At 56.3% G+C, this 25,522-nt stretch overlaps 1 protein-coding gene across 1 annotated transcript in view; it reads left to right on the top strand.

Moving 5' to 3' along the window:
* Positions 1-377: 377 nt before the first annotated feature.
* The window catches only part of PLXNA2 (plexin A2), a 137,342-nt gene continuing 112,197 nt past the window's right edge, over positions 378-25,522 (top strand). The window contains exons 1-3 of the mRNA XM_058819577.1: positions 378-593; positions 18,294-19,548; positions 19,961-20,143. Coding sequence (XP_058675560.1) covers positions 18,361-19,548; positions 19,961-20,143 — 1,371 coding nt within the window. The 5' untranslated portion in view covers positions 378-593; positions 18,294-18,360. The remainder of the gene's footprint in view (positions 594-18,293; positions 19,549-19,960; positions 20,144-25,522) is intronic.

Genomic DNA, 25,522 nt, shown 5'->3' with positions numbered 1-25,522 from the left:
GAGGGGCGCTCAGGGGGTCGGAGCCAGGCCCAGACCCCACAGCCCCGTTCCGCTCCCTGCACCCCCACCCGAGGTGGAGCTGGGACAGCTGCGGGGCAGCTGCGGGGCCCTGTGGGCACAGCTGTGCCGGGAGGGAGGCGCGGGGAGGCCGCTGCGGGGCTTTGTTCCGGCGCGGAGCCGCTCCCGGGTCCGGCTCGGCCGCGCTCTGCGGGACGGGGGGCGCAGGTGAGGAGGGCGGGGGGTGCGGAGCCCCCGGGCGGGCACGGAAGGGTTAACCGTGCGCGGGGGCGGCGCGGGGGCGGGCGGCGGCGGCGGCGCGGGGAGCGCGCCCGGGCGCGGGGCCGGCGCGGAGCGGGGAGCGCGCCCGGGCTGGGGCGGGCGGATGCGAGCGGAGCCGCGCTCGCCGCACTCGGGCAGCGGCTGCGGAGGCGATGAGAGGCCGGCGGGGCTGAGCCGAGCCGAGCCGAGCCGCGCCGGGCGAGGCCGAGGGGCTGCGGGCAGCGGCGGCGCCCGGCCCCGGATTGATTTCCGCGGTGCCGGGGGCCGCCGGCATCCCCCGCCCTGAGCCGGGAGCAGCGCGGCGCCCGGGGCCGGTGAGTGGCGGCGGATGGCGGGGGCCGCTGCCCGGAGCCGGGGTGCGGGATCCGCGGGCATCCCCCGCCCGAGGATGAGGGAACGAGCTCGGCATCGCCGCGGCCGTGCCGGGTGGCGCCGGGGCTGCGGGTGGCACCGGGGCCGCGGAGCGCGGGGTGGTGCCCGTGGAGCCGCGCGGAGATGCCGGGGGTGCCTGGGGAAGGGATGGAGGAGCCCCTCGGAGCCCCTCGGTTCCCGGCAATCCATCTCCCGCCGCCTCCCCGCGCTGCTCCGCGTTCCCGTTAGACATCGCCGCCTCCCCGCTCGTTCTGCGGCCGCTCGGTACCGCTCAGTCACGGTCTGGAGCCGATGCAGCGGCAGAAACTCATCCCCATGAAAAGTTGCCGTTAGCAGGGAGGCACTTTCTGGAAAACAGCCCTGAATCTTAGAGGAAAAGACACAAAATCCCCACGAAAACTTTCCGAAACCCGCGGGAGACCCTTTTGGGCGGCGATGAGGGGACAGGTACCGAACGCGCTTGTGCTCCCCGGGGGAAATCCCAACTCCCGGGTGATGCTCCCGCTTTCCGCAGCCCCGGAGCCGCCGGGAGGGTGTCGGTGACAGCCGGGGCTGCTCTGGGCGAGCTGTCCTCGCCGCTGTGACCTCCGTTTAACCTGGCACGGTCAGGCATCCCCGGCTTTGTCTCCGTTCACGCTGCGGCCAATAGCCGCGCGTTCCTGGAGGTGAAGTGAGTGATGTTCAATTAATCTGTGTTCTAAGGGGTATCAGAAAGTCAATAGGTTAATTTTAAGCGAGGTGAATAGTAAGTGGCAGAGGGAAAAGATGCCCTGCGCGTCTGAGAGCAGCAGCTGAGGCTCGGAGGTGAGGGAACGTGAAGTTCTCCGAGTGCCATGGTGCGAAACCACCGCTCAAAGGCTGCTCCTGCTCTTGGCTGGGCACTTGATGCTTCACCGGTGGCTCCAGTGTGCTTGGTAGACCTGGGCTGAGCTGGGGACGAGGTCCCGTCCCTCCTGCTCCGGGTGGCTTCATTGATAAATGTGGCTAAAGTGAGATGAGGTGACCTACTTACAGCTGAGGGACAGATGCCTCGCAAGAATCTGTGCCATGCTCGGAACAGATGTTTGGCTTTTTACCTTTAGCACAGAGGTGTTAGATCCTTTAGAACTCGATGGGGCTCTTTTTTGGGTCTTTATTGCTATCCTTGTGCCATTTGTCGTCACTTTGAGGACCCTCGGAGCTCAAACGCGGCACTTTGGGGTGGTGCAGGGGAGCAGATAAAGCAGCTTTGATTCGAGGAGCTCGGCGCTCGCAGCCAGGGACGTGACCCAGCGGTATCACTTGTGAAACGCCTTATCAGCCAAGGCAGCCATCCCTCCCAACTCTGCCAGCCACATCCCCGGTGCTGGCTGCCGGAAGATAAACTAACCCAATTTACTCCTCATTGTCTTTACGGTGGTGCTGGATGTAATTAATCGCGGGGTGCCCCCGGCTCAGGAGTCGGTGGAAGCAGGTATTGATGCTGTGTGAGACCTGCACATACCCCTGCACAGGACGGGAGCAGCCCTGGCCGAGCTGTGCCTCGTTCCCCGGTTAACCCGAGCCTGCCCCGTTCCCGGAGCTCAGCTGGCCGCGGGAGCGGAGCTGCGGGACCCGGGCAGGGCAGCGCTGCCGCTCCTGCCCCGCGCTCTTTAACTCTCCTCTGCAAATCGCATTAGGATGTGACAAATTGGCCGCCAAGCAGCTAAACGGAGATGGCATTTGGAGCGCCGTGCCGGGCAGAGCGGCGGAGTCTCGGGGAAATAAATGTGTGATTTGAAGGCTCTTCCCGGCAGCTCCCGTTCGGCTCCGCCACGAGGCTTTCCAGAACTTACTTAGGGAACTCCTGTTGCAGCTAAATGTGGGAGTCTCGAGCATGCCTGGGAAAGGTTGCCCAAAAGCTAGGGCAGATGTAGGTGCAGACTGCGTCTCATGCCGTGGGCAGCTGAGATGAGGAGCAGAACCGGGAGAGAAAGCAAAGCCGATATTTAGAAACTGCGTGAGTGGTGAGGAGCTGAAGGTGGGAAGCTGGGCTGGCTGCTGGTGCCAGCGTGACGCTGTGCCGGGGGTGCGGGGACACCTGTGTCACCGAGGGGTGATCCTGGGGGTGTGGGGACACCTATGTCACCGAGGGGTGGTCCTGGGGGTGCGGGGACACCTGTGTCACCGAGGGGTGATCCTGGGGGTGTGGGGACACCTGTGTCACCGAGGGGTGATCCTGGGGGTGTGGGGACACCTGTGTCACCGAGGGGTGATCCTGGGGGTGCGGGGACACCTGTGTCACCGAGGGGTGATCCTGGGGGTGTGGGGACACCTGTGTCACCGAGGGGTGATCCTGGGGGTGCGGGGACACCTGTGTCACCGAGGGGTGATCCTGGGGGTGTGGGGACACCTGTGTCACCGAGGGGTGATCCTGGGGGTGTGGGGACACCTGTGTCACCGAGGGGTGATCCTGGGGGAGCAGGGACACCTTTGTCGCTGATGGGTGATCCTGGGGGAGCAGGGACACTTTTACTCACTAAAGGATGCTCTACTGATGGAGCAGAGGCACGTTTGCTCCTAGATGGATGCTCTCCTGGGGGAGTAGGGGCACCCTTGTCACTGAGGGGTGATCCTGGGGGTGAAGAGACACCTTTGTTCACTAAAGGATGCTCTCCTGGGGGAGCAGGGGTATTTTTGCTCACCCAGGGATGATCCTGGTGGAGCAGGAACACCTTTGTCACTGATGGATGCTCTCCTGGCAGAGCAGGGGCACCTTTGCTCACCAAGGGATGATCCTGAAGGAGCAGAGGTGCCTTTGCTCACTAAAGGATGCTCTCCTGGTGGAGCAGGGGCACCTTTGTTCACCGAGGGGCGATCCTGGCGGAGCACGGGTATTTTTGCTCACTGAGGGATATCCCGGGGATGCAAGGGTATTTTTGCTCACTGAGGGATATCCCGGGGACGCAGGGATGCCTTTGCTGGTTTGTAGCTCTCGGAGAAGGGACTCCCCACATCCCAACAGCGGCGTGCCCACCTGCCCCTCTCACCCCGCCTCTCCAGCACGCCCGCGGCCGCTCGCACACGGCGCTGATCAAGCTGCTTTAATTGGCCCCTCTGCAGCCCGAACGATAAATATGCAATGGGGCAGAGTGCCCCGCTGCTGCTCCCGGCTCCGAGCCTGTCATTTCTGACGGGGCAGGGCGGGCTCGCTCCCCTCGCCTCCGCCCTGCGACAGCCGCGCTCCCCCTCCTGCCTCCGGCATCCTTAAAAACAGGGGGGAAAAACCTGGAAAAAAGATGAACCTGAGCATGCGGTGCTCCTGAGACAGGCCCCTTCACATTTCTAAACACTCCTGATTATTCAGCTAATCTTTATTTCATGGGCCTGTTACAAGAAACACAAACGGGGGAGAAAGTAGAAGGCGGTGACACATTTAAAATACACAAGAAAAGTGCTGGCAGGAATATAATCGTTCTTCTTCCAGCGATATGAAATATTTATGGGCCTAAGTTGTGGCAAGACTCTCTGCCTCCCCTCCCACCTAACTCCGGGATGTTTTTCCCGGTACAACAGGAACTGGGGGCACGGCTGGTGCTGCCTGTCTGCAGGGCACCCAGCTGGCCGGGCACAGCGTCCGTCTGTCCGTCTGTCCGTCTGTCCGTGCGGGCTGCCCGGCTCAAACGGGAGCGGAGCTGTTACAGTCTGTTAACTCCAAATAACTCAGCAGCGTCCCCTCGGCGAGCCGTGCAAAGCCCCCTTTGAGGTGCCCGTGTTGCGGAGGAGCCGCTGCTCCCCCGGGGCACTCTGCTATTAATTCATTACATCTGAGGGGTTTTTTCCTCCCGTCCCCCCTCTTTTCTCTTCCCCACCCCACCCCCCCTCTCCCTGGCAATTCAAACAGCGATGAATGGACAAAAATCCCTCAAGGGAAACATTTTTTCACTTAGTTGCAAAGATTTCATGGCTAATTAGAGTAAATGTGGTTTTTAGAGTGTTAATCTCTTAACCAGCTTGGCTGGGAGGCCACCGCCACCACAGCAAAGGGGAGGGCGGGGGGCACCGAGGTGTTCCCGACCCCTCGGGGCTGAGGCGGTGTCGGTGCCCCCGGAGCATCCCCGGCACCCCCTCGGGCGGTGCCAGCTCCAGGGTGGGCACGGCGGGGCCGGGAGCGCTCGGTGCGCCCGGGGAGCGGCGGCTGAAAAGCGCAGCGGGCACCGAAGGGAATCCGGGGCGGCAGCGCTGTCTGCAGCGCAAATAACCGGATTTAGTGCGGGATGTGCCCGCAGGGACTCGGGCTGGGCTGTGTCCCCGCGTGTGGCTGTGTCACAGGGTGGCCCTGCCACCTCTCCGGAGTGCGGGCACACAGCGGGTCCGTGTTGCCAAAGGTGATTTGTGGTGGAAATCCTCTCCTTTTGCGGCCGTGGGAGGATTTATTATCTTCTTTATTTCTCTTTTCTCCGGTTCTCCCCACCTGGCATCCGCATCCCAGCCTGGTTTTGGCTGCACCTTCAGGGGAAAAATGGCAAAAGGGACAGAGAGGAGCTCCCGAGGCTGCTCCCCCCGGCACCCAGAGCCAGCTCGGGAATTGGGGTGGGATGTGGGCTTGAAATTCCTGCTCATCCCACTAGAGGGGATCCTCTGGATCCAACTAAAAACGGAGCACAAGCCCAGCAAGGAGCGGAGCAGCGCCTGGTGCCGATGGGGCGCAGGGCTGGGGAGCTGAGCCGGAGCACGGGGGGATTTTGGTGCTTTCCGGGCATTCCCGGTGACCCAGGCTGGCTGTGTCCGTCTGTCCTCGCTCCGTGTCCGTGGTTCCTGTGCCCGGGTGGGGCGAGGCTGCTCCAGCAGCATTCCCGAGGAAGAACTTCCCCAAGCACACGAGTGCAACACGTGTGAGCGATGGAGCCGATGCGCCGTGTGCTCCCTGCTGGGCTGGAAATCCCGATCTGGCACCGGCATGAGCCAGGGATGTGGGGCTGGGAAAGAGGACCCCTCCCCTCCTTATCAGAGAGATCCCATCTCATGTTTCTCCCCGTAATCGCAGCTTCTGTTTGCCTGAAATCGACCTGCGAGGGGGGAGTGAAAAGCGAGATAAATGTATCCTGCTATGAAAATTTAATCCTGCTTTGCCCGGGCTAAAATTGCATTCAGAGCCGGGGATAAAAGGCATCAGAGTTATAGAAAAGTCCAGATGATCTCTGAAGGCATGGGGAGGGTGAGCCTGGGAGGGTCCTGGCAAGGCTGTGCTGTGCCCTCCTTGCCTGGCACTGCCCCTGCCCTGCTCCCTGCTAGGGGCACACTCAGCTCCATCTCCCCATTTGCTGAAGGAGAAGGTTCTTCCAAGAGTTTTCCCTGCGGAAGTTCTGTCATCCAGCTGATCCCAGCTCGCTCTGTGCCTGCCAGTTCCTAAACCCTCAGTGCCCAGGGATGACCCCACTGTGCTCCTGAATGCCTGGGCAGCTCCTGCAGGGCTCCTGCCCGTTCCCAGAGGGAGCCTGGAGCCATTGCCAGCCCCGTGTGGGGTTGGAGGGCCCTGTCCTGGCCCCTGGCTCTCTGGGGCCAGCTCCGTGTTTGCTGTGACAGCAGCTTCCCAGGAGGGAACCTCCCTCCCAGCCCTTTTCCTGCTCCAGCCCCGTTTCCCCACTTCATAAAAGTGAAAGGTGATGTCTGAGTAAATATTGCCCTGACCTCTCACCTCTGCTGCTCCCGCTGCTGCTGCTGCTTCCCCAGGGCTCCCCTGCTCTGCCCCGGGGCTGTGCCCGGAGCTGGGGGCTCTCGGGGGCTCGGGGGGCTCGGGGGGGGCTCAGGGCTGGAACACAAGCTCGATGTCTCAGCTGGAGCTGGGCAGGAAGGGCAGGAGGGTCCAGCCTGGCTGCCCCAGGCACGGTCAGTGGGAGCTTTGCCCGTGAGTGTGACAGCCACCAGCACTGGCCATCCCTGTGTCACAGCCCTGCCAGAGCCTGGGGGGAGCAGGGATTCTCTATGGGAATCCAAGCCAGGAACAATCCCTGTGAGCAGGAGAGGGGGCATGGGCAGGGAGAGCTGAGTGTGGGTGCAGCCCCTGCCCCTCTGTGTGACCTGGCAGGGCTGGACCAGCATCTCCCACCTGCCCTGGGCTGGAATCACGTGTGTGGATCAGCAGTGGCAATGCTGGGGGTGTTTGTGACAAATCCAATCCCATTTCCCGCTGAAGGGATGGACGGGAGAGCGGGTGACCGTCCTTGGCGAGGCCGTTCCTGCTGGTACAGCACAGGCTGGAGCAAACTGCTCCTTTTCCTCCAAACTGCTCATTTTCATTGTCCTGCAGCCCCTGTGCGTCTCTGACACAGGATTTGCGCCGCAGCAGTTTAACCCCCGCCGTGCCAGGCTCCGGAGCCCCGTTTCCCTGCCCGGGGGGGATCAGGAGGACAGGAAAGCCGCGGGCAGCGCCGGCTGTGCCGGAGGAAGCGCGGCCACCACGGCCCCGTCACTCCCTGACTCAGCCTGCAAGGAGTTCCTCCTGTCACTTCCAGCCTGGGAACAGATTCCTGCAGGAGACTGATGGGCAGTTCTTGCTCTGCCATCACCAGAGCCCGCAGTGATCCCCGGTGTGCCGGTCCTGCTGGAGGGCACTGGGCACCCAGCGAGGGAAGGACACAAATCTGGGGGCATTTTCCAGCTGTTCCTGAGTCTCCCTGCTTTGCTTTGTTTACCTGGGAATGGGCGTCCAAAAAGTGAGTCTGTGCTTTTGAGGTTAATGCCTGGACAGCGCTCAAAGGAGGCTTTGAGTTGTTTGGATTTGTGTGGTGATTTCTGGGCTCTGGGGTTTGCCTTGGCAGGGTTTCCTTCCAGCCCAAAGTGGCCATTTCCCCTCAGGATGGGAGGCTGGGATTCTGGGAATTGGCACTTGGGAAGCTGTGGTGACTGTGAGTGTGTTGGTGGCAGGGTTCAACCCCCCAGGTGATGGCTCTGAAATTGGCGTTTTCCCATTTTTTGGGGAACATTTACCCACAGCAGAGCCAGGGGCTGGGTGCTTGCCCAGGTAGCCCAATGTGAGGGGTTCACGTGTGGGCAGCTCGTGTGAAGAGCTTTGTTCCCCGTGGCTGGGCAGATTTATTGGTGTCAGAGCAGAGGAGCAGGGAGCTGGCTGAGGAACAGGGATGTTACAGTTCAACTCCATAAAACACGCCGGCTGTCTGCTCTGCTCACTCATCTGCCAAGTCCCCAAAAAGTCGCAGTGACAGGAGCAGAGGATGGAGCTGTGCTCTCATGATCATATTTCCTGTCTCTGCTGGCTTATGTCACAGCCTGGAATGTTATTTGAACAACAACAAAAAAAATAGCCTGCGAATTTCCTTTTGATTTTTAATGGAAGTGTGAAGAGGTGGGGAGGAAAAGGGAGCGTGCCTGGAGCTTTCCTAAGTGCCTTGGTTATTCTTGTGCTGCAAATATGCCATTTCACAGCTCTGAAATCTGCTCTGAAGTCAAAACAGAACTGTGCAATGGTCTGGGTTGGAAAGGACCTCAAAGGTCCCTTCCCTGGGGTGTCCAAGGCCCGGTTGGATGGGGCTTGGAGTAACCTGGGACAGTGGAAGGGATGGGAACTGGATGGGATTTCAGGTCCCTATTCTGTAATTCCATGATAAACCCGGAGTAAACAAACTGTCAGTGAGAGCTTTTCAAACTCCACCTTGGGACGAGGAATCTTGTGTTTGCCTTAAACCTGCCAAAACCCCTGACTCTGCTGTCTGCCCCTCTGGATTTCCAAGTGAATTTAACACCAGAGGCATCATCCCTTGTGGGGCTGAAGCTGGGATGGAGACGAGCAATGAGCTGGGCTGGGAGGTGCTGTGGCAGAGCAAGGGGCACCACAGCTTCTCTCTGTCCCTCTGTGAGATTTCCTTGCAGCTCTCGAGGAGTTAATCCCAGCCCTCTCCTGGAGTGCTTGGCTCCACTGGCAGCTGAGGAGCCTCCTGGAGCAGGAATTGTGCTCAGAGGCTGCTCAGCGGTGACAGGTCCAGACTGCCTTTAAAAATCTCACAGCAACCGAGGCGCTCGGGCCAAACTCGCCGGGCTCGAGGGGAGACAGAGGCAGCAGCTCCTGGCGTGTCCCCGGGCCACAATGAGGTGCTGCTGCAAGGGCTTGTGTAACTCTGCTTTTCAGGGCAGGAATTGTGTGCCAGGGACAAGCTCTGTGTGACAGGGACAAGTCGGTCCCGCTGGATGAATTCCCCGCCGCCGAGGTTGGGCTCAGCTCAGCAGTGCCAGAACAAACTCCCAGCGAGGAAACAACAGCACAGGCTCTCGTGAGGACTTCCAAGGGGGTTGTGTAACTTGGTTAAAAACCAAAAAAAAAAAGGATAAGAATTGGCCCAGCCCAGGGTGCTGGGTCACGGGGAGGTTTGGCCACAGGAGGGACAGGCTGGGGGGAATTGCAGGGACATTGCAGAGGGGGATTTCACTTCTGGATGTGTTGGATTTTAACCATCCACTGCCTCACAGGCTTGCACCAAGGAGCTCTGAGTCAATCCTGCCATTGAAATGAGATTGAATTGACTTTTATAAAGGAATTGTCTCCCTGGGGTGAGTCCTTATGGCACGAGGGTCTGGGCAGCTCACCTGCTCCCACACCCTCTGAGCTGCAAAAATCTATTTGAAACAAAACAATTTCGGTCAAATTTCCTTCTCCTCCCAAGATTTATAAAAAACCCATTATTTTTATCCTGAACTGCAGAATTTTAACATGAGAAGAAACAGAATATTGGCTCATTTGTTCATCCCTGTGAATTCCTGCTTCATTCTCTGCGAATTCCCATTATAAACATGACACTTGGGCAGATTATCTGCTTTAGCCATCGTGTTACTGAGGGGGATATCACATTAATTTCCTTGTCATTGCGTTTGTTCTCATCTGTGTGGGATCATTTGCTTCAAAGTCTTGTGATCCTTAATGTAACTCACTTGATCTTTGCTTCGAAAAAGACAAAGGGAGCAGCGCTCAGTGCTCCTGGATTTTCCAAAATCACTGATTTTCCTCAGATCTGCAAGGTTCTTTTTGGCCAGGCATGGCTGGGTGGTTTTGGTGGAAGTTCCACAGGTTTTGGGCCAGAGACGGCTCTAATTGTTGAGTTTGGCTTTGCCCAGTCCTCGAGATCTGTGGGAATGTTTTGGGGATCTGGAGTAGCAGTTTGTGGTTGTAAAGAGGGGATTTGTAAAACTGAACCAGCTGAGAGTGCAGCCCTGGCCCTCACAAGTTGTTTTGTTGTGTTTTTGAAGGAAACTCCTTTTGTGATGTGTCCCTGGGTTTGCCAAAGGAGCCCTGCCACAAACTTAGCTACGGTTTCTCTCCCTGTGGGATCCTCTGTGCATTTTATAGAGTTTTTATGCTCAGTTCTTGACCCACCTTGGTGACCCCATTGCTGCTCCATCCGAGCAGTGCCCTGGGGATTTGGGGACAGCTGGGATGGGGCTGGGACACCTCCCTGGGGCAGAACTGAATGTCCTGGCGATTTGGGGACACCTGGGATGGGGCTGGGACACCTCCCTGGGGCAGAACTGAATGTCCTGGCGATTTGGGGACAGCTGGGATGGGGCTGGGACACTTCCCTGGGGCAGAACTGAATGTCCTGGCGATTTGGGGACACCTGAGATGGGGCTGGGACACCTCCCTGGGGCAGAGCTGAATGTCCTGGCGATTTGGGGACACCTGGGATGGGGCTGGGACACCTCCCTGGGGCAGAGCTGAATGCAGGGGTGCTGAGGGCTCCCGGGGCAGCCAGCCCGGCTGCATCCCTGTGAATTATGGCCTCGCACATCCTGAAGGATTTATTGTTTTCCGGCAGGGCTGGAGCCTGTCCCACAGGCAGGAGTGGGAGGAAGTGACTCAGTTGCTCTGCAGACAAGTGCAGCTTTGAGCTGCAGGGAGGCAGGAGCAGCCCGGGGTGTCCTGAGGGAATTCCTGGGAATTGCTGCTGCTCCTGGGCTCTGAAATGGGCAGGGAAAAGGCCGGGCTGGGCAGTGGCCGCAGGAGCTGTGGGGTGGAGATGTGACAGCAGAGCAGGGGACAAGGGAAGGTGCCACAGAGCAGGGAGAGGCTGTGGGTGCTTCCCTAAGTGCCTCAGTAATTTTTATAATGATAATAATAATAACCAGGGCAGTTGTGCAGGGCTGGGAGCAGCTGCAGCAGCCCATGGCCAATCGATTGCCACGCCAGGGGCACAGTGTGGGACACGGCCCCAGCAGCTTCCAGGGGCTTTTATGGGACATTTTCCACCCCCACAGGCAGAAGCATGGTGACCCTTCCTGGGTGGGTGCTGCAGCTCCCAAATCTCCCCTCCTGTCACCCCCATGGTCCCCACAGTGCTGCTGTTTGTGGGATTTGTGGAGTTCCCGGTTTTGCTCAGGATATCTCATCCATCAAAGTGTCCAGCCCCTCTTTAGCCTCAGACCTTGTGGCTGATGTCAGATGTGGACGTCAGCAGCTGCTTTCTCCATCTCAGTCTCAGCTTGGTTGGAGACAGAGAAGTTTTTAAGTGACAGAGATCCTTAGCAAAGAAACGAGAGTTAGTGTTAAAAATAAAGAAAACAAGACAGCTCGTTTCATCTAAACAGAAGGGTTATTAAACAGGCTTGAATTAATCAGAGACCTGCCAGAGCTCTGAAATTGAAAAGCAGGGCAGAGGAGCAGGGAGCACACGAGTGTGAAGGAGCCACTTTCTCAAGCAGACGTTGATGTCCCAATGCTCTGGGAGAGGAGATGATGTTCAGCTGATGATGGCACGGAGGGGAGGTGGCTCCAGGCTTTGGGGTCCTTGCCTGGACCTCGGGCCATGAGGCTGGGGGCACCCTGGGAACCCGCCGACCCCAGAGCAGCTTGGAGCTGATACAGGGAGATAAACTCAGTTTGGTGCTGATCCTGAGAGATAAACCCTGTTAGGTGCTGATACAGGGAGATAAACTCAGTTTGGTGCTGATCCTGAGAGATAAACCCTGTTAGGTGCTGATACAGGGAGATAAACTCAGTTAGGTGCTGATCTCAGGAGATAAACCCTGCTAGGTGCTGATCCTGGGAGATAAACCTGGGTTGGTGCTGATACAGGGAGATAAACCCCGTTTGGTGCTGATCTCAGGAGATAAACCCATTCTGGAGGGTCAGGGAGATGCCCCAACCATGCCCAGAAGTCCCCACACCCCCAGCCCCACTGGCTGAGAGTGACCCAGGGCTGTTTTGGGGACACCCAGCCCCTGAGCATCAGCTGTGCCCAATGCCCCACGTCCTGCCCTGCTGTGTGAATGCAGCCAGGATCACACCCAGCGTTCTCTGGCACGGCCCAGGAGCTCTGCTGCACCAGCTCTGTTTAATGGACTGCCTGGGGACCCATTTAATTTGGAGCTGGGGCTCTCCACTTGCCTGTGGTGTGCTTGGAGCGAGGCCAGCAGGAACTGCTGCTTGTTTTGCTCCTGCAGCTCGCTGTGATCCTCCCTCTGCTGCTCTGTGACATTCCCTGGTAATAAACTGCAGCTGGATGTCACCTGGGGACACGGGGGCTGGGGCTCGGGAGATAAAACTCCTGCCTTGCCACTGGGACCTTTTGCTTAGCCTTGGGCAAATCATTGCCTCGTTTAATCTGCTTGCACCCGAGGTCAGCAGCCATTAAATTCCATTTTGTTGGGAACGAAGCCCATGAATAATCAAAGGACGCTCAGGTGGAGAGGTGGGTAAAGCTCAGTCCGTGAGGACTCAGGTAGGAAACCAGGAAAAGCACTTTGTGAGGCACGTAAAACTGACCCAGATTGCCTGGAGGGGCTGTGGATTCTGTTTCTGGGGGTCCTTGAGGACTCTTTAGAGAACAGCGCTGCGCTGATGGCTCTACCAGCTGGGCCTGCAGCAGGAGGCTGTTACACATCACGGCTCTCCGCCCAACTTTGCTCTTTCAACATCATGCAGCACCAGTGACCTGTTTACACAGGTCTGGCTGAACCCCAGCCTCCCCAAACGTGACTAAAGCAGCCACGAAAGCTCAGAAGTGTTGAATTCCCCCTTGGTGTCAGACTTCAAGGCAGCCAGGGCGGGCAGGCTCCGTCCTGCTCCGTGTCAGGCTGTCACCAGGCTGGAGCCTGGGGAGTGCAGCCCTCCTTGGGCACTTCTCCACTGCATTTCCCAGAGGAGCAGCAGCTCCTCTTCCACTGGATATTCAGAGGAACACTCCATCCTTTTCTAGAGGTTCCCTGCTCCAACAGAACCACCCCTGACACTGCAGGAGGGCTGAGCCACAATTCCAATGGCGCTGCTGCCAGCCCACAGGGTGTCAGGTTGGGTTCTGACTCTGTCAGTGTTGGTTTAGTTTATTGCATTGTTTATTTTATGTTTTTATTTTCTTCCCTAGTAAAGAACTGTTATTCCCTGTTCCCATAACTGTTGTTGCCTGAGAGCCCCTTAATTTAAAATTTAGAGCAATTGGGAGGGTTCATTTTCTCCATTCCAGGGGAGGCTCCTGCCTTCCTTAGCAGGCACCTGTCTTTCCAAACCAAGACAGATTTCTGGCCTGCCCAAGGCAGGTCATTGATGAGCTGTTCCAGAGCAGAGCACTCAGATGCTGCCAGCTGTGGTTCCTCAGGGAGCAGGTGCCAAGTGTGGGGACAGGAGAAGGTGTCTGAAGTGTCCAGGCTGGGCTGTGCCTTTCCCTGAAGTCCTGTGGGGCTGCTGGGTTAAATGGCTCCAGCTGTAGGGCACAGCTGGGTGACAGCCACAGCTCTGGTGCTGCTCTGCATTGGGGAAGATGAAATAGGAAAGTCTTATAGATATGATTGTCTGGCAAAAGATTTTGAGAATATGGAAACTATAAGTGAGATTGGAATGAAAGCAAGCTTTGAGATCCCTCAGTTACTGAACAACAGGAAAACAATGGTGTGGCCACTGCAGGTGATCCCCTTTTGATGGAGCAACACCCTCTGCTTGCAGACAGGCCCAAGGCTCAGAGCAGACCCTACAGCTTGGCAGAAGGGCCCAAAGAGGAGGTTTTAGGGTTTGAAACGTAACACAGTGTGGTGATGTAATGATTCTTATAGGCTGTATGGAAATGCTGCAGGATTTGTGTATTGTACTAGATTGGTTAGTGAGAATCAGAATATTCAACACAGAAGATGATTTATTGTGTTGTAATGGGAACCTCGCTCTCTTACCCCTTTTGCTCTCTTACACTTTTGCTTTTTTACCCTCTCACCCTCTCTGCCCCTCTCTTCTCTCAGGCCTGCTCCAGCTGCGGCTGCAGCTCCCAGCAGGGCCCTGCCCCCAGGCCCTTTGCAATAAACCCCAAATTCCAAGACCAGAAGATTTATTGTATTGTAAAGGGAACCTTGCTCTCTCATCCTCTTTACCTCTCTTTTGACCTCTATCTCCCTCCTTTGGGCCTGGCAGCTCCCAGCAGGGCCCTGCACCCAGGCCCTTTGCAATAAACCCCAAGTTCCACAACCCGGCCTCAGAGATCTCTGTCTCCATCCATCCCCACCATCCTACCCCCATCACTCCTACAGCTCTGGATCCCCCCTTGGGATGGGGACTGAGGAGCACGGCCTGTCCAGGCCTGTCCGGCAAACCTGGGGCAGCGCCAGGGGTGGCACTGGGTGTGCTGTGTCCTTGTCCTGCAATCTGCAGCTCCAAACCTGGGGCTCAGGGCAGGGCAGAGCCCTCCCTGGGTTTTCTGTTCCTCTGGACCCGTTGGGATGTGTGTGTGCACAGGAGGGAGGTGCAGGGGAGAGCTCTGCACAGTGTGTGCTGTGTAAACAAATGTCTGGGCTCCGGACAAATCTTGTGCATAATTGCTGTGATGTTGTTTGTTATCAGGGAAATGCCTTTTCGTGGCTGGGCTCTGTTCTTCCCCTCCTCTTCCTTGTCCCAGGCCTGGAGGAAGCAATAATCACAATGCTGTGCTTTGCCCTCTTAACTCTTTCTCAGAGGGCTGTGGATGCCACCCCTGGGAATGAGCAGCCCTGGGAGGGGGGCACAGCTCCTGGCATGGGCCCTGCCCTGGCTGCCAGCACAGAGCAGGGACAGGGCCAGCCAGGAAGGTGCATTTTAGTCCAAAAAATAATAATATTATAGTCTGGATATGAATATGAGTATGAATAATAATATTATAGTCTCCATTATGATGACAGTGGGGGAAAAAATCATCTCAGACCTGTGATTATTCCTTCAATCTAATAATTATTTAAATACCTGGAGCCTTTGGGTCCAAAACCCAAAGTGTTCAGGTTGTGTTTTAGGAAAATCTTACTTGTCATCCCTGAGGGGAAACCTCTGGAGAAACCTCACCAGGCTCCTCAATGGTGATTTACAACTTGTTCTTATTGTTGTTGGAGTCAAAATATTAACTGAAAAAGGCCAAGAGGAGATGGTGGGAGGCATCCTCGTGGCTCTGTGTTACAGAATTCCAGTTATTCACACCAAGGTGCCAGTAGTTGCCCTTGGGGTCAGGCTCCTGGGTGCTGTGGTGGCTGTGGTGGCCTGGCCAAAGAGGCAGCACTGAGCATCCAGACCTCTGATCCACCTGGAAACATCCCAGGCCTTGGAGAAGCTTCCATCAGACACTTTGGCTCAGACTTTTTGCCTAATTAAACCCAAACCTCATTAATTATGGCAAGGTCTTCCTGCACAGCTGACAGACGTGTGCAGAGTGTCACTCCTTGGAGGGGATCAATCACTGCAGCAGCTCCAGTGCCTGGAAAGGTTTCACAGGAAAATTCCCAACGAGCTGCAGGAGGGATGAGGGCCCAGCATCTGTGATCCCTCTTGCTGCAGGGAATGGCCAAACTGGGGCTCTTCCCTCATTCCCAGACCTGATATGGAGCCAGCCGGAGGGGAAGGGCTCAGGCTGGTGCGAGGGGGCTGTGCCAGAGGGTTTGTCCTGCCTGAGGGTTTGTCATGTGCAGCTTGGCCTCCTGCTGACCCTTTGGGCAGAGCTGGGGTGTCACAGCCTGGTCACCCTTTGGGCAGTGCCGCTGTCCCCACTCCCAGCCATGAATCCTATGGGGCTGTAAACAGCAAAAAGAGCAGAACCACCCCCATCTTCCAGAGCAACCCCAGCCCCCTCTGCCCCTCCTCAGGAGGGTCTGTTCAGGATCACAGCCCACACAAAGCCAGTGTAGGATTTATGGCCCAATCTGCTCCTCCCTGTGAGTGCCTGGGGACCCTGGTGGCCTCTGGGCAGGGGAGGAACAGGGACAGAGAAAGGACAGGCAGGGAAAAGCTTGAGGGCTGGGAGGGTGAGGGGATGGGTGAGGATGTGGGGTCAGTGCAGGTTGTGGGGTCAGTGAGGCACTGGGGGTGTTTGCTGTGTCATGGGGATGCTGGGGTGCATCCAGAGGGGTGAAACATCCCAAAACCAGGAGCTGAGGGGTGATGGGTGAGGGCCCAGAGGGGTGAAATATCCCAAAACCAGGAGCTGAAGGAGCAGGGGTGAAACATCCCAAAACCAGGAGCTGAGGGGTGATGGGTGAGGGCCCAGCCGTGCTGAGTGTAAATCACTGCTCACCAGATTTACAACCCCACCCCCCAAGAAAAGCCCCCTCAGCACCAGGCAAACACAGCTGCCACACTGGTGACATCAGAATTGTGCCTTTGAGCTGTCATTGGCCACAGGAGATTCTCTTGTTGTTTTGGCTTTAATTTTCTTTTTTTTTTTTTCTGGGGGTCTGCACAAAATGCCACTAATGACAAACTGTGGTGCCCGTGAGTGAGTGACAGCTGAAATGAGAGAAATGACTAATGGTGCCTCCTGAAGCCCTGTCACATGGAGATTAAATGAGCCCTTTTTTCTTCCCCCCTCAATGAGAATCATGGGCATTTGAATAATAATATTATAGTCTCCATTAGGATGACAGTGGGGGAAAAAATCGGCTCAGACCTGTGATTATTCCTTCAATCTAATAATTATTTAAATACCAGATAACTCCTTTCAGCCTAATTGAGGCCTTTCAGCTGCTTGGGTTTATATTGTGTCCCTGAATTTACTCTCTCTTTCACCTTGCGTTACTAATAGCTGCAGATTGCTTCTGAGGCTGTATTTTAAAACTCTCTTCAGAAAAAAGAAAAAAAAAAAAAAGAAGAAAAGAAAGAAAGAAAGAGAGGGAAAATTAATGATCAAATGGTATTAAGGGTGAGAGTTAAAATCATCCATTCTGCTGCTGTTTAAGTCCCCAGGTGTTTGGCCTGCTCCACAGGGATGGTTTGGGTTGGGAGGGACCTTGATGCTCATCCAGGGTCATTTAATCCAGTGGGAATCCCAGAGTGGTTTGGGTTGGAGGGGACCTTGATGCCCATCCAGTGCCATTTAATCCAGTAGAAATCCCAGACTGGTTTGGGTTGGAGGGGACCTTGAAGCTCATCCAGTGCCACCCTGTTGCATTCCACAGCAGCAGATAACCATTGTTTACATTTGTTCCTGAGGCCTCTCAGCTTCTCAGGAGGAAAAATCCTAAGGAAAGGATTTTCCATAAAACGTGTCTGCGACACACCGAGAGGGTGGCAGGGCCCGTGTCCTCCCCAGGCCAGACAGACTGCCAAGGTGGGAATGCCGGGCCTGGCAGCCAGAGGGAAGCAGCCGGGGCAATGTGTCCCTGAGCAGAATGACAAAGCCACCAGGGCTGCCTCTCCTGTTGTGTCTCCTGTCAGAGGCACAGGCAGGGACAGAGCTCCTTTGTCACCTCTCAGGAACAGCCGTCCCCGCTCCCGGCAGGAACAAGGCTAAAGAGAGAGTGACACCCGCAGCTCAGAGCACCCCTGCGGGGGTGCTGGGAATTGGTGGAAATTTAAATAAAACCACACCAGGAGCAGCAGTGGGGGCTCAGAGCTGCAGAGGGCAGGGTTCCCGTGGGGGTGTGTGGGATGTGATGGGTGCAGAGTGGTGCCTCATCCTCATCCTCAGCTGGGGTGACCCCGAGGTGAGGGAGGATTCTCTGAAGTGGTGCCTTGGCCTGCCCAGGAGTGAGTAATTTGGGATAAAGGAGAACTTTGTGGTGGTTTTCTCACACTCAGACACCTCCATGGGCAGGTCAAGGCAGCTGTGGTGTCTCTCCTGCTGGCAAGGCTTGGTGGCTGATCTAACCGTGTGCTCCCACCTTGGTGGCAGCTGCTTTTTGGCAGGAAAGTACCTTGTGAAGGAGCTCCTGCCTAAAAAGCACCTGCTTGAGAGGCACTTGTGGCTCTGGGGAGGCTTTGAGGGGAGATGTCAGCGCCTTCAGTGTGTGCTCAATGAGCTTGCCTGCACGAGGCTTCTTGCTCAGGTTCCCAAATTAAATCAGGGAGGTTTTAAAGGTAAAGAACAGCTCTTATTTCCTGTGCTGCTTCCAGCAACACACCCTGCAGGAGACATCCTTTCAGCCAAGATTGCAGATGGGTGGCTGGGGCTGTGAGCTGCGGGCTTTGTCTTGGGCTGGAGCTGATTCTCCCCTCCCTGTCTGAGCAGAGCATGTTCTAAACACCCAAACCCCAGCACAAATTAAGATGCAGGGGCTGAAACAAGTGGCAAAGCATCAAGCCTGAACTGCTCTCCACTAAGTTATGGACTCGCTTAATTCTCGCTGTGCTTAGAGACATCCTCCCTTTATCTCAAGGACTGTGTAATTAGAAAGCCTCCTTTGAATTTTATCTGCAGGGCACACGGGATCTAATCCTTGGCTCTGGGTGGTTCTTCTCTCCACAGAACCATGTGAGGGACGTTGCCGGGGCTCAGGACACGCGCGGGGGACACGGAGCTCTCCTTTCCCAGGATGGATCAGAGGAGGACCTGGCCTCGCCTACTGGACTCTGATGGCTGCTCAGTGGCTCTGCTCTGCCTCCTCCTGGCATCGCTGTCCCGGGACGTGTCCAGCAATGCCTCCTTCAACACTTTCCACTCGGAGAACCGGGACTGGACGTTCAACCACCTGACGGTGCACCGGGGCACCGGCGCCGTCTACGTGGGGGCCATCAACAGGGTCTACAAGCTCTCGGGGAACCTGACCATCCTGGTGGCTCACAAAACCGGCCCCGAGGAGGACAACAAGTCCTGCTACCCTCCCCTCATCGTGCAGCCCTGCAGCGAGGTCCTGACGCTCACCAACAACGTCAACAAGCTGCTCATCATCGACTACTCCGAGAACCGGCTGCTGGCCTGCGGCAGCCTCTACCAGGGCGTCTGCAAGCTGCTGCGCCTCGACGACCTCTTCATCCTGGTGGAGCCCTCGCACAAGAAGGAGCATTACCTGTCCAGCGTCAACAAGACGGGCACCATGTACGGGGTGATCGTGCGCTCCGAGGGCGAGGACGGGAAGCTCTTCATCGGCACGGCCGTGGATGGCAAGCAGGATTATTTCCCCACCCTGTCCAGCCGCAAGCTGCCCCGGGACCCGGAGTCCTCGGCGATGTTGGATTACGAGCTCCACAGCGACTTCGTCTCGTCCCTCATCAAAATCCCCTCGGACACGCTGGCCCTGGTTTCGCACTTTGACATTTTTTACATCTACGGCTTCGCCAGCGGGAACTTTGTGTATTTCCTGACGGTGCAGCCGGAGACCCCCGAGGGCGTCTCCATCAACTCAGCCAGCGACCTCTTCTACACCTCGCGCATCGTCCGCCTGTGCAAGGACGACCCCAAGTTCCACTCGTACGTGTCGCTGCCCTTTGGCTGCGTCAGGGGTGACACCGAGTACCGCCTGCTGCAGGCCGCCTACCTGGCCAAGCCCGGGAAGGTGCTGGCCAGGGCCCTCAACATCACGGCGCAGGAGGACGTGCTCTTTGCCATCTTCTCCAAGGGGCAGAAGCAGTACCACCACCCGCCCGACGACTCGGCGCTCTGCGCCTTCCCCATCCGCACCGTCAACGCCCACATCAAGGAGCGCCTGCAGTCCTGCTACCAGGGCGAGGGCAACCTGGAGCTCAACTGGCTGCTGGGCAAGGATGTGCAGTGCACCAAAGCGGTAAGGGTGCGCTGGGTGGGGGATGTGGGGGCCCTGGAGAGCCGGGTTCAATCCCTGCCCCAATGGAATGCAAGTTTGCAGAGTAGGATCAGCCGGTCTGTGCCTCAGTTTCCCTGAATTCAGAGCATCTTCCCCTTTAATCCACGCTCTCATCCTACAGTGGGTTGACAATGAGGGAAGGGGTGGTGTTAAGGCAGAATAAAGTGTGCAGTTTCCTGGGAGTCTCTGTCACTCCCAACCCGGGGCTCTGGAAGCTGCAGGAGCTCTGGGGAAGGTGGCTGGAGCTGACACCACACATTTGTGGCACCCACCCTGCTGCCAACACCACCAGCTCCCTCCACACCACCCCAAGTGTGTGGGGCCTCCCTGGGCTCTGTGTCACTCACAGCTGCCCCAAACCTTGTCTTTCCAGCCAGTCCCCATCGACGACAACTTCTGCGGGTTGGACATCAACCAGCCCCTGGGGGGCTCGGTGCCCGTGGAGGGGGTGACGCTCTTCACCTCCAGCCGCGACCGCATGACCTCCGTGGCTTCCTACGTCTACAATGGCTACAGCGTGGTCTTCGTGGGCACCAAGACGGGCAGGCTGAAGAAGGTGAGCCCTGTCCATGGCTGTGGAGGGCCAGGAGCTGCTCTGGGGTTGGTCTCTCTTCAATGCTGGCGAGGGTTGGTCTCTCTCGGGATGCTCTGATGCGCCTTACGGGTGTTTCCCTGTGGGAAACTGGGAGTTAAGCAGGAGTGGAAATGGCAGGGTGTGGGTCGCAGCCTGGTGTTGGAGAGGCAGAGGTCAGCCTGCAGTGTTGTTGGTGTGATTTTGGAGTGCCATTTTTGGGAAAGGTGAAGTTGAAGCTGCTGCGGGACGGTCCTGGGAAAGGAGCCAAAGGAAGTCAGATGGAAATCTTGCAATGGTTTTGTTTCCCAGCAATCCTTCTGCAAGTGGTGTAGAAAAGTGTGAGTTGCAAAGCCTTTGGAGCTGCTGGTGCTGGCAGGATTTTGGTCATGGAGAGGCAGGAATGGGTTAATGTGGCTTCTTTTGGAACCAAGCCTCAGGGCAGAGTCCTGCTGCTCCCTGTGCCTCTTCCCTCCTGCTGGATGATTGATCAGCCCTGGAACATTCCTTGTCCTCTGCACCACAAACATCGAGGGGGGGCTGGTGGGGCTCAGGTGGGAGTCACAGAACATTTCTGGGTTGGAAGGGACATGGGCAAGGACACCTTCCACCAGCCCAGGCTGCTTCAAGCCCTGTCCAACCCGACCTTGAATGACTTTTAGGCCTTTGAAGTGCAGCTGGGATTTCGCCACTTCTGAGTCACACAATCACAGAATACTCTGAGTTGGAAGGGAACTCTCAGATGAGTTCTGCATTGCAAATAAGTTTGGAAGTGGCCTTGGGGTGCAAGCAGAGGTGTGAGAGAGCCCTTGCTGGCCTTTGGAGCTGGAGCTGCAGCTGGGAGCCAGCTCAGCAGTGAGTCTGATCCAGCTCCAGCAAAAACAGCCCCGGAGCTGCTGCTCTGGCAAGCCGAGACCCTTCCAATTAACCTCAGCTCTAAATGAGAGCATTAGGTGAACCTGTTAAATGCAGCCCCTGCTCCTCCACGCCGGGGAAAGAGTTAACAAATGTAATCAACAGCAGGCTGTTAATTTTTTGAGTCCTTAAGCAGCAGGGAATTTCTTCCTCATCTATCCAGGAAGATACAAGGACAGGCAGATACTACACTTGAATGTCTGCATCATTTTAATTACATCAGCTCATTAATATTCATTCAGCACTTTACAAGTGCTGAGTAGTAGTAAATTAGGTGCCTCCCTGGCGCCTCTCGAGTGTCAGTGGGGCAATTTGGAACGCGGGGGAGAGGGAGCTTGTAAAGCAGAGCCCTGCACTCGCCTGCCGTGGCACAGGGGAGAGCCGGGGGTTTTCAGCTAAATGGAAGAAAAGGAACCCTCAGCATGTCCCAAATGCCAAGCCTGGAATGGACATGCAGCAGGGGATGCAGGGGAGATGCAGCAGGGGATGCAGCAGGGGATGCAGCAGGGGATGCAGCCGGGGATGCAGCCGGGGATGAAGCAGGGGATGAAGCAGGGGATGCAGGGGAGATGCAGCAGGGGATGCATCAGGGGATGCAGCAGGGGATGAAGCAGGGGATGAAGCAGGGGATGCAGGGGAGATGCAGCAGGGGATGCAGCAGGAGATGCAGCAGGGGATGCAGCCGGGGATGAAGCAGGGGATGAAGCAGGGGATGAAGCAGGGGATGAAGCAGGGGATGCATTAGGAGATGCATCAGGGGATGCAGCCGGGGATGAAGCAGGGGATGAAGCAGGGGATGAAGCAGGGGATGCATTAGGAGATGCATCAGGGGATGCAGCCCAGTGCTCGCTGTGGGCAGGGTTTGGGGACAGGGGAGGCTCCTCTTTCAGTGGCAGCCAAGGGCCTGTGCCTGCACACGAGGCATTTACGGGCTTGTTCCATGAATTATGGAGGATTACAGAGGCAGCAGCCTCTCCAGCAGGGTTTAATTCCTGTGCTAGTTGCACTGAACGCTTTCTGATGCAAAGTTAATCTATTCCTGCTCCGCTGTCCAGAGGGAGGCTGTGGAATCCTTCACCTGCAATCCTTCATCTGTTGGATGAAAATTGGCCCATCTCTGAAGTAAATTCATCCCAGACATTCACTACAGTCAGGTTTTCATGGCATCTGCCCTTATTTAACAGCAGAGCTGCCTGCAGCTGGTGGGATCCATCCCTCTGTAATTAACTGGAACAATCCCTGTGTGGGACTGAGATGCTGTTCTCTCTCTCCCGGCTCTGTCTGCACTTTTAGCAGGTTTTCCCTCCTTTGACACATGGGATTACCTTTTCCATGGCCTGAGGAAGCCCAGGTGAGGCAGAGGAAGTAGCTCTGCACCGAGCTGAGGGGCTCTGGCTGCAGAGAAGTTCACAGGTTGTCTCTGCATTTTGTGCCTGTTCCAAGATAACCAGACCTGTCTGGAAGTCAGGGAGTGCTCAGGATGCTCAGGACTCTCCTCATCTCTCCTTCCCCATCACTGAGATGATGGTGGAACCGTCCAGCACCTCTGTGAGTGCAGAGCCTTCTCCACCTGATCTCCTCCGTGTCCTCCTCCGTCTCAGATCTACCCACACCACTAATGTCTGAAAGCTTTGTCACACCTATTCCCTCGCCCACAGCTGTTGGTTTCCTTTGGAAACAAGCTGCTGCCTCTGTCTGGGCTGCCAGGGAAGGCATTTTTGTGTGGCTGGAGGAAAGTCAGGGAGAAGGCTCCAAAATCTTTCACATTTGCCTGTGCTTCCCCAGTGAGGATCCCTCACTGGGAACACGAGGATATCCATGGTGTCCTCGTGCCTTTAGCTCTTCACCTCACTGCTTCTGCCACATTCCCAGCTTCTGCTCCCCAGGAATGTCTCACAGAGGGTGAAAAGCTAACGCTGCTGATGCTGTGGCTCAAGCACGGGTACATGGGACGAAATTCTCCCTCCTGCCCTCCTCCCAAAGCACCTCAGCCTCCTGGCTGTGGGAGGAAGGGAAAAGGGGCCCATGTTGGAGGCACAACCATTGCGAACTGGGGATTCCTCCAATAAAACCACTTCCATCAAGCAAAATGAGAAGGGACATTAATGCAACAGTTAACAGCAACGAAGTGCTGGGGGGAGATGTGTCAGCTTGCTTGCTCTGTTTATGGGCTCCATACAATTCTATCAATATTGATGCGTGATGCCTTTGATTTTGACACTAATCATTGCCATGAATTAAATTTGCAGCCATATAATTAGAACTGCTATTAATAGGGCCTCAAGCTAAGTGCTGCTGTGCTAGCTGGCTTTTTCCTGATGGAAAACGGCATCCACAGAGCTCAGCTCATGTGGTGTGCCCAGGAGGGGCTGGGCCTGATGTGGAAATTGCGCTGGCTGTGCTGAGAGGGGCTCCTGTGGAAGGCAGGTTTGTGGGGAGGGCCTGGCTTTGAGGTTTCCCAGGAATTCCATCAGAGCTGCCCTCAAACTTCCCAGTGGTTTGCTGCTCTTGGGATGCCTCGGTGGGAGAGAGGAGGATTGCAGGGAGGAAAGAGCAGCTTTCAGGGCTGTTATTGCTGTGTTTCCATCTCCCCCTCCCCGTGGCAATCCCTCCATCTGTCCCCCTGCCCAGCAGAGCTGTGTCAGCCTCGTGTCCCTGTGCACGCCTGGTTCCATCTCATCAGCCTGAGCTCAGCCCGGGATGGCAGCAAGGCTCACCACTAAAAATCAATCTTGTATTTCATCCCGAGAGGTCTGCTTCTTATTAGGTCTAATAAATCAGTGAAGTGCCCTTCATTCAGCTTGTCAATGCAGGACATTGTTTGTGATCAAGAATAAATAAATGTCTCTGCTCTGTCTGCCAGTCGCCATCTAGGTATTATTGTTCCATCATGCTGTTTATGCTGCCTGCAGGAAAAATGCAGTTCCTGCAGCCTTGCCTGCCTTCCCACGGGCTGGGAGTGCTCCTGGGTGGCAGAGGAGAGGGAAAAGCTGAACAGTGACCTTGTGCCTGGGTTTCACCCAGCGCTGAGTTGCTCAGTGGTGATAAGGTTTTAATTTGTGTGCTCGGAGGTGTGGGGGTGTTGCAGTGCTGCAGGCAAGGGCCCAGGTGTGGTTATTTCAGTGCCCTGAGGTGAAGGATGAAGTGTGTGAATGAAACCAATGAAATCACCCCCAATTCTCCTGAAAAAGAGGCGTCACTGCTGTCCTGGCCACCTGTGACACTGTGCCAGGGCAGCTGCACTGGACGCGGCGCGAATCCATCCCAGGGTCACTGCTCAGTGTGCCCGCAGGATGCCACAGAGAGATGCACGGTGCTGGCACTCTGTTCATGCTGGGAACACTCTCCTGTCACCTGCAGAACCCCTGAACTCTGTCCTTGCTCCTGCATTTCCCGAGGGACAGCCGTGAGCCGTCGGGCAGCGCCGCCGGAGGAGCGGAGGAACGCGCAACTTTTAAGTGCCTCGTTACGTCTTGGGACGTGAGAGTTTTATTCAGCTTGGCTGATTTAATTTGTTCCATTAGTGGGAATAAAGGAGGTCTTTCACAATGAAATATATATGTCCAGACCTGTCCTTAGATGACTTCATTTTATGGGTGCTTATCTCACCCCGGTGATTTATCCTTCCTTATCGCCCCCGCCACACTCCAGGAACAACTCGGTTGCATCAGCCTGTGGAGAAGCCAAGAGGACACGAGGCTGTTATTGAGCAGATGAAAACCATCCATTTGCAGGCGCCTTCCCGAGGATTTGTCTGGTTTTGGCTGTAGGTTGGGGGGTCAGGGGCTCTGCTGGCTCCCTGGTCAATCCATCACCCTCAGAGCGCAGATCCCCACGGCCCAGCAGCGGTGGGAGAGGGCAGATGGTTCTTGTCTGGCTGAAGAAGTTGTTTAACTGAAAGGTCTGAGAAAAAAGTCTGATTTTTGCCCAATGATGTGAAATAAGGGGGTGTTTGTTCACCACATACTGGACTTGCTGCTGTGGTTGGAGGAGCTGGGATTTATTTTCTCCCTAAAGGAGGAGAGTAATTCCCCTTTGCTTCATCTGTGCTGCAAAGGGTCCCCAAAATGCCCCATGGTCCCTCACATTTATTATTTTTCAGAGCCAGAAGCTGTAATCTTATTAATTGGAATTTGTGCTGGGGAATGGGAAATGGAAGCCAGAGGAGAGCTCCGGGCTGTGTTTGGGGCTGGAGATGGGGCAGAGCTGCCAAGCCCCTGCAGACTGAGGCTCTGAGCACTCAGCAATGTCCCTGCCACTCTTAACGGCATGACATTGGCCTCTCTTGTCCCTGCATCCCTTCCCTGGGCCTGGGATCTGGCGCCTGCCGGACCAAGTCACGTCAGAAAAGAGCCAGGAGCTGGCAGAGAATTTTATAGCTGCTGGAGAGGGAGGGGCAGGTGTTCAGGAAATGCTGGGGATGTGAAATGGAGCCAGGTGAGCTCCAGG

This window comes from Ammospiza caudacuta, chromosome 24, assembly GCF_027887145.1.
Source record: "Ammospiza caudacuta isolate bAmmCau1 chromosome 24, bAmmCau1.pri, whole genome shotgun sequence".
Lineage (NCBI taxonomy): Eukaryota > Metazoa > Chordata > Aves > Passeriformes > Passerellidae > Ammospiza > Ammospiza caudacuta.
The sequence above is the reverse complement of the archived record's forward strand: the minus strand, read 5'-3'. Positions and strand labels throughout refer to the sequence as shown.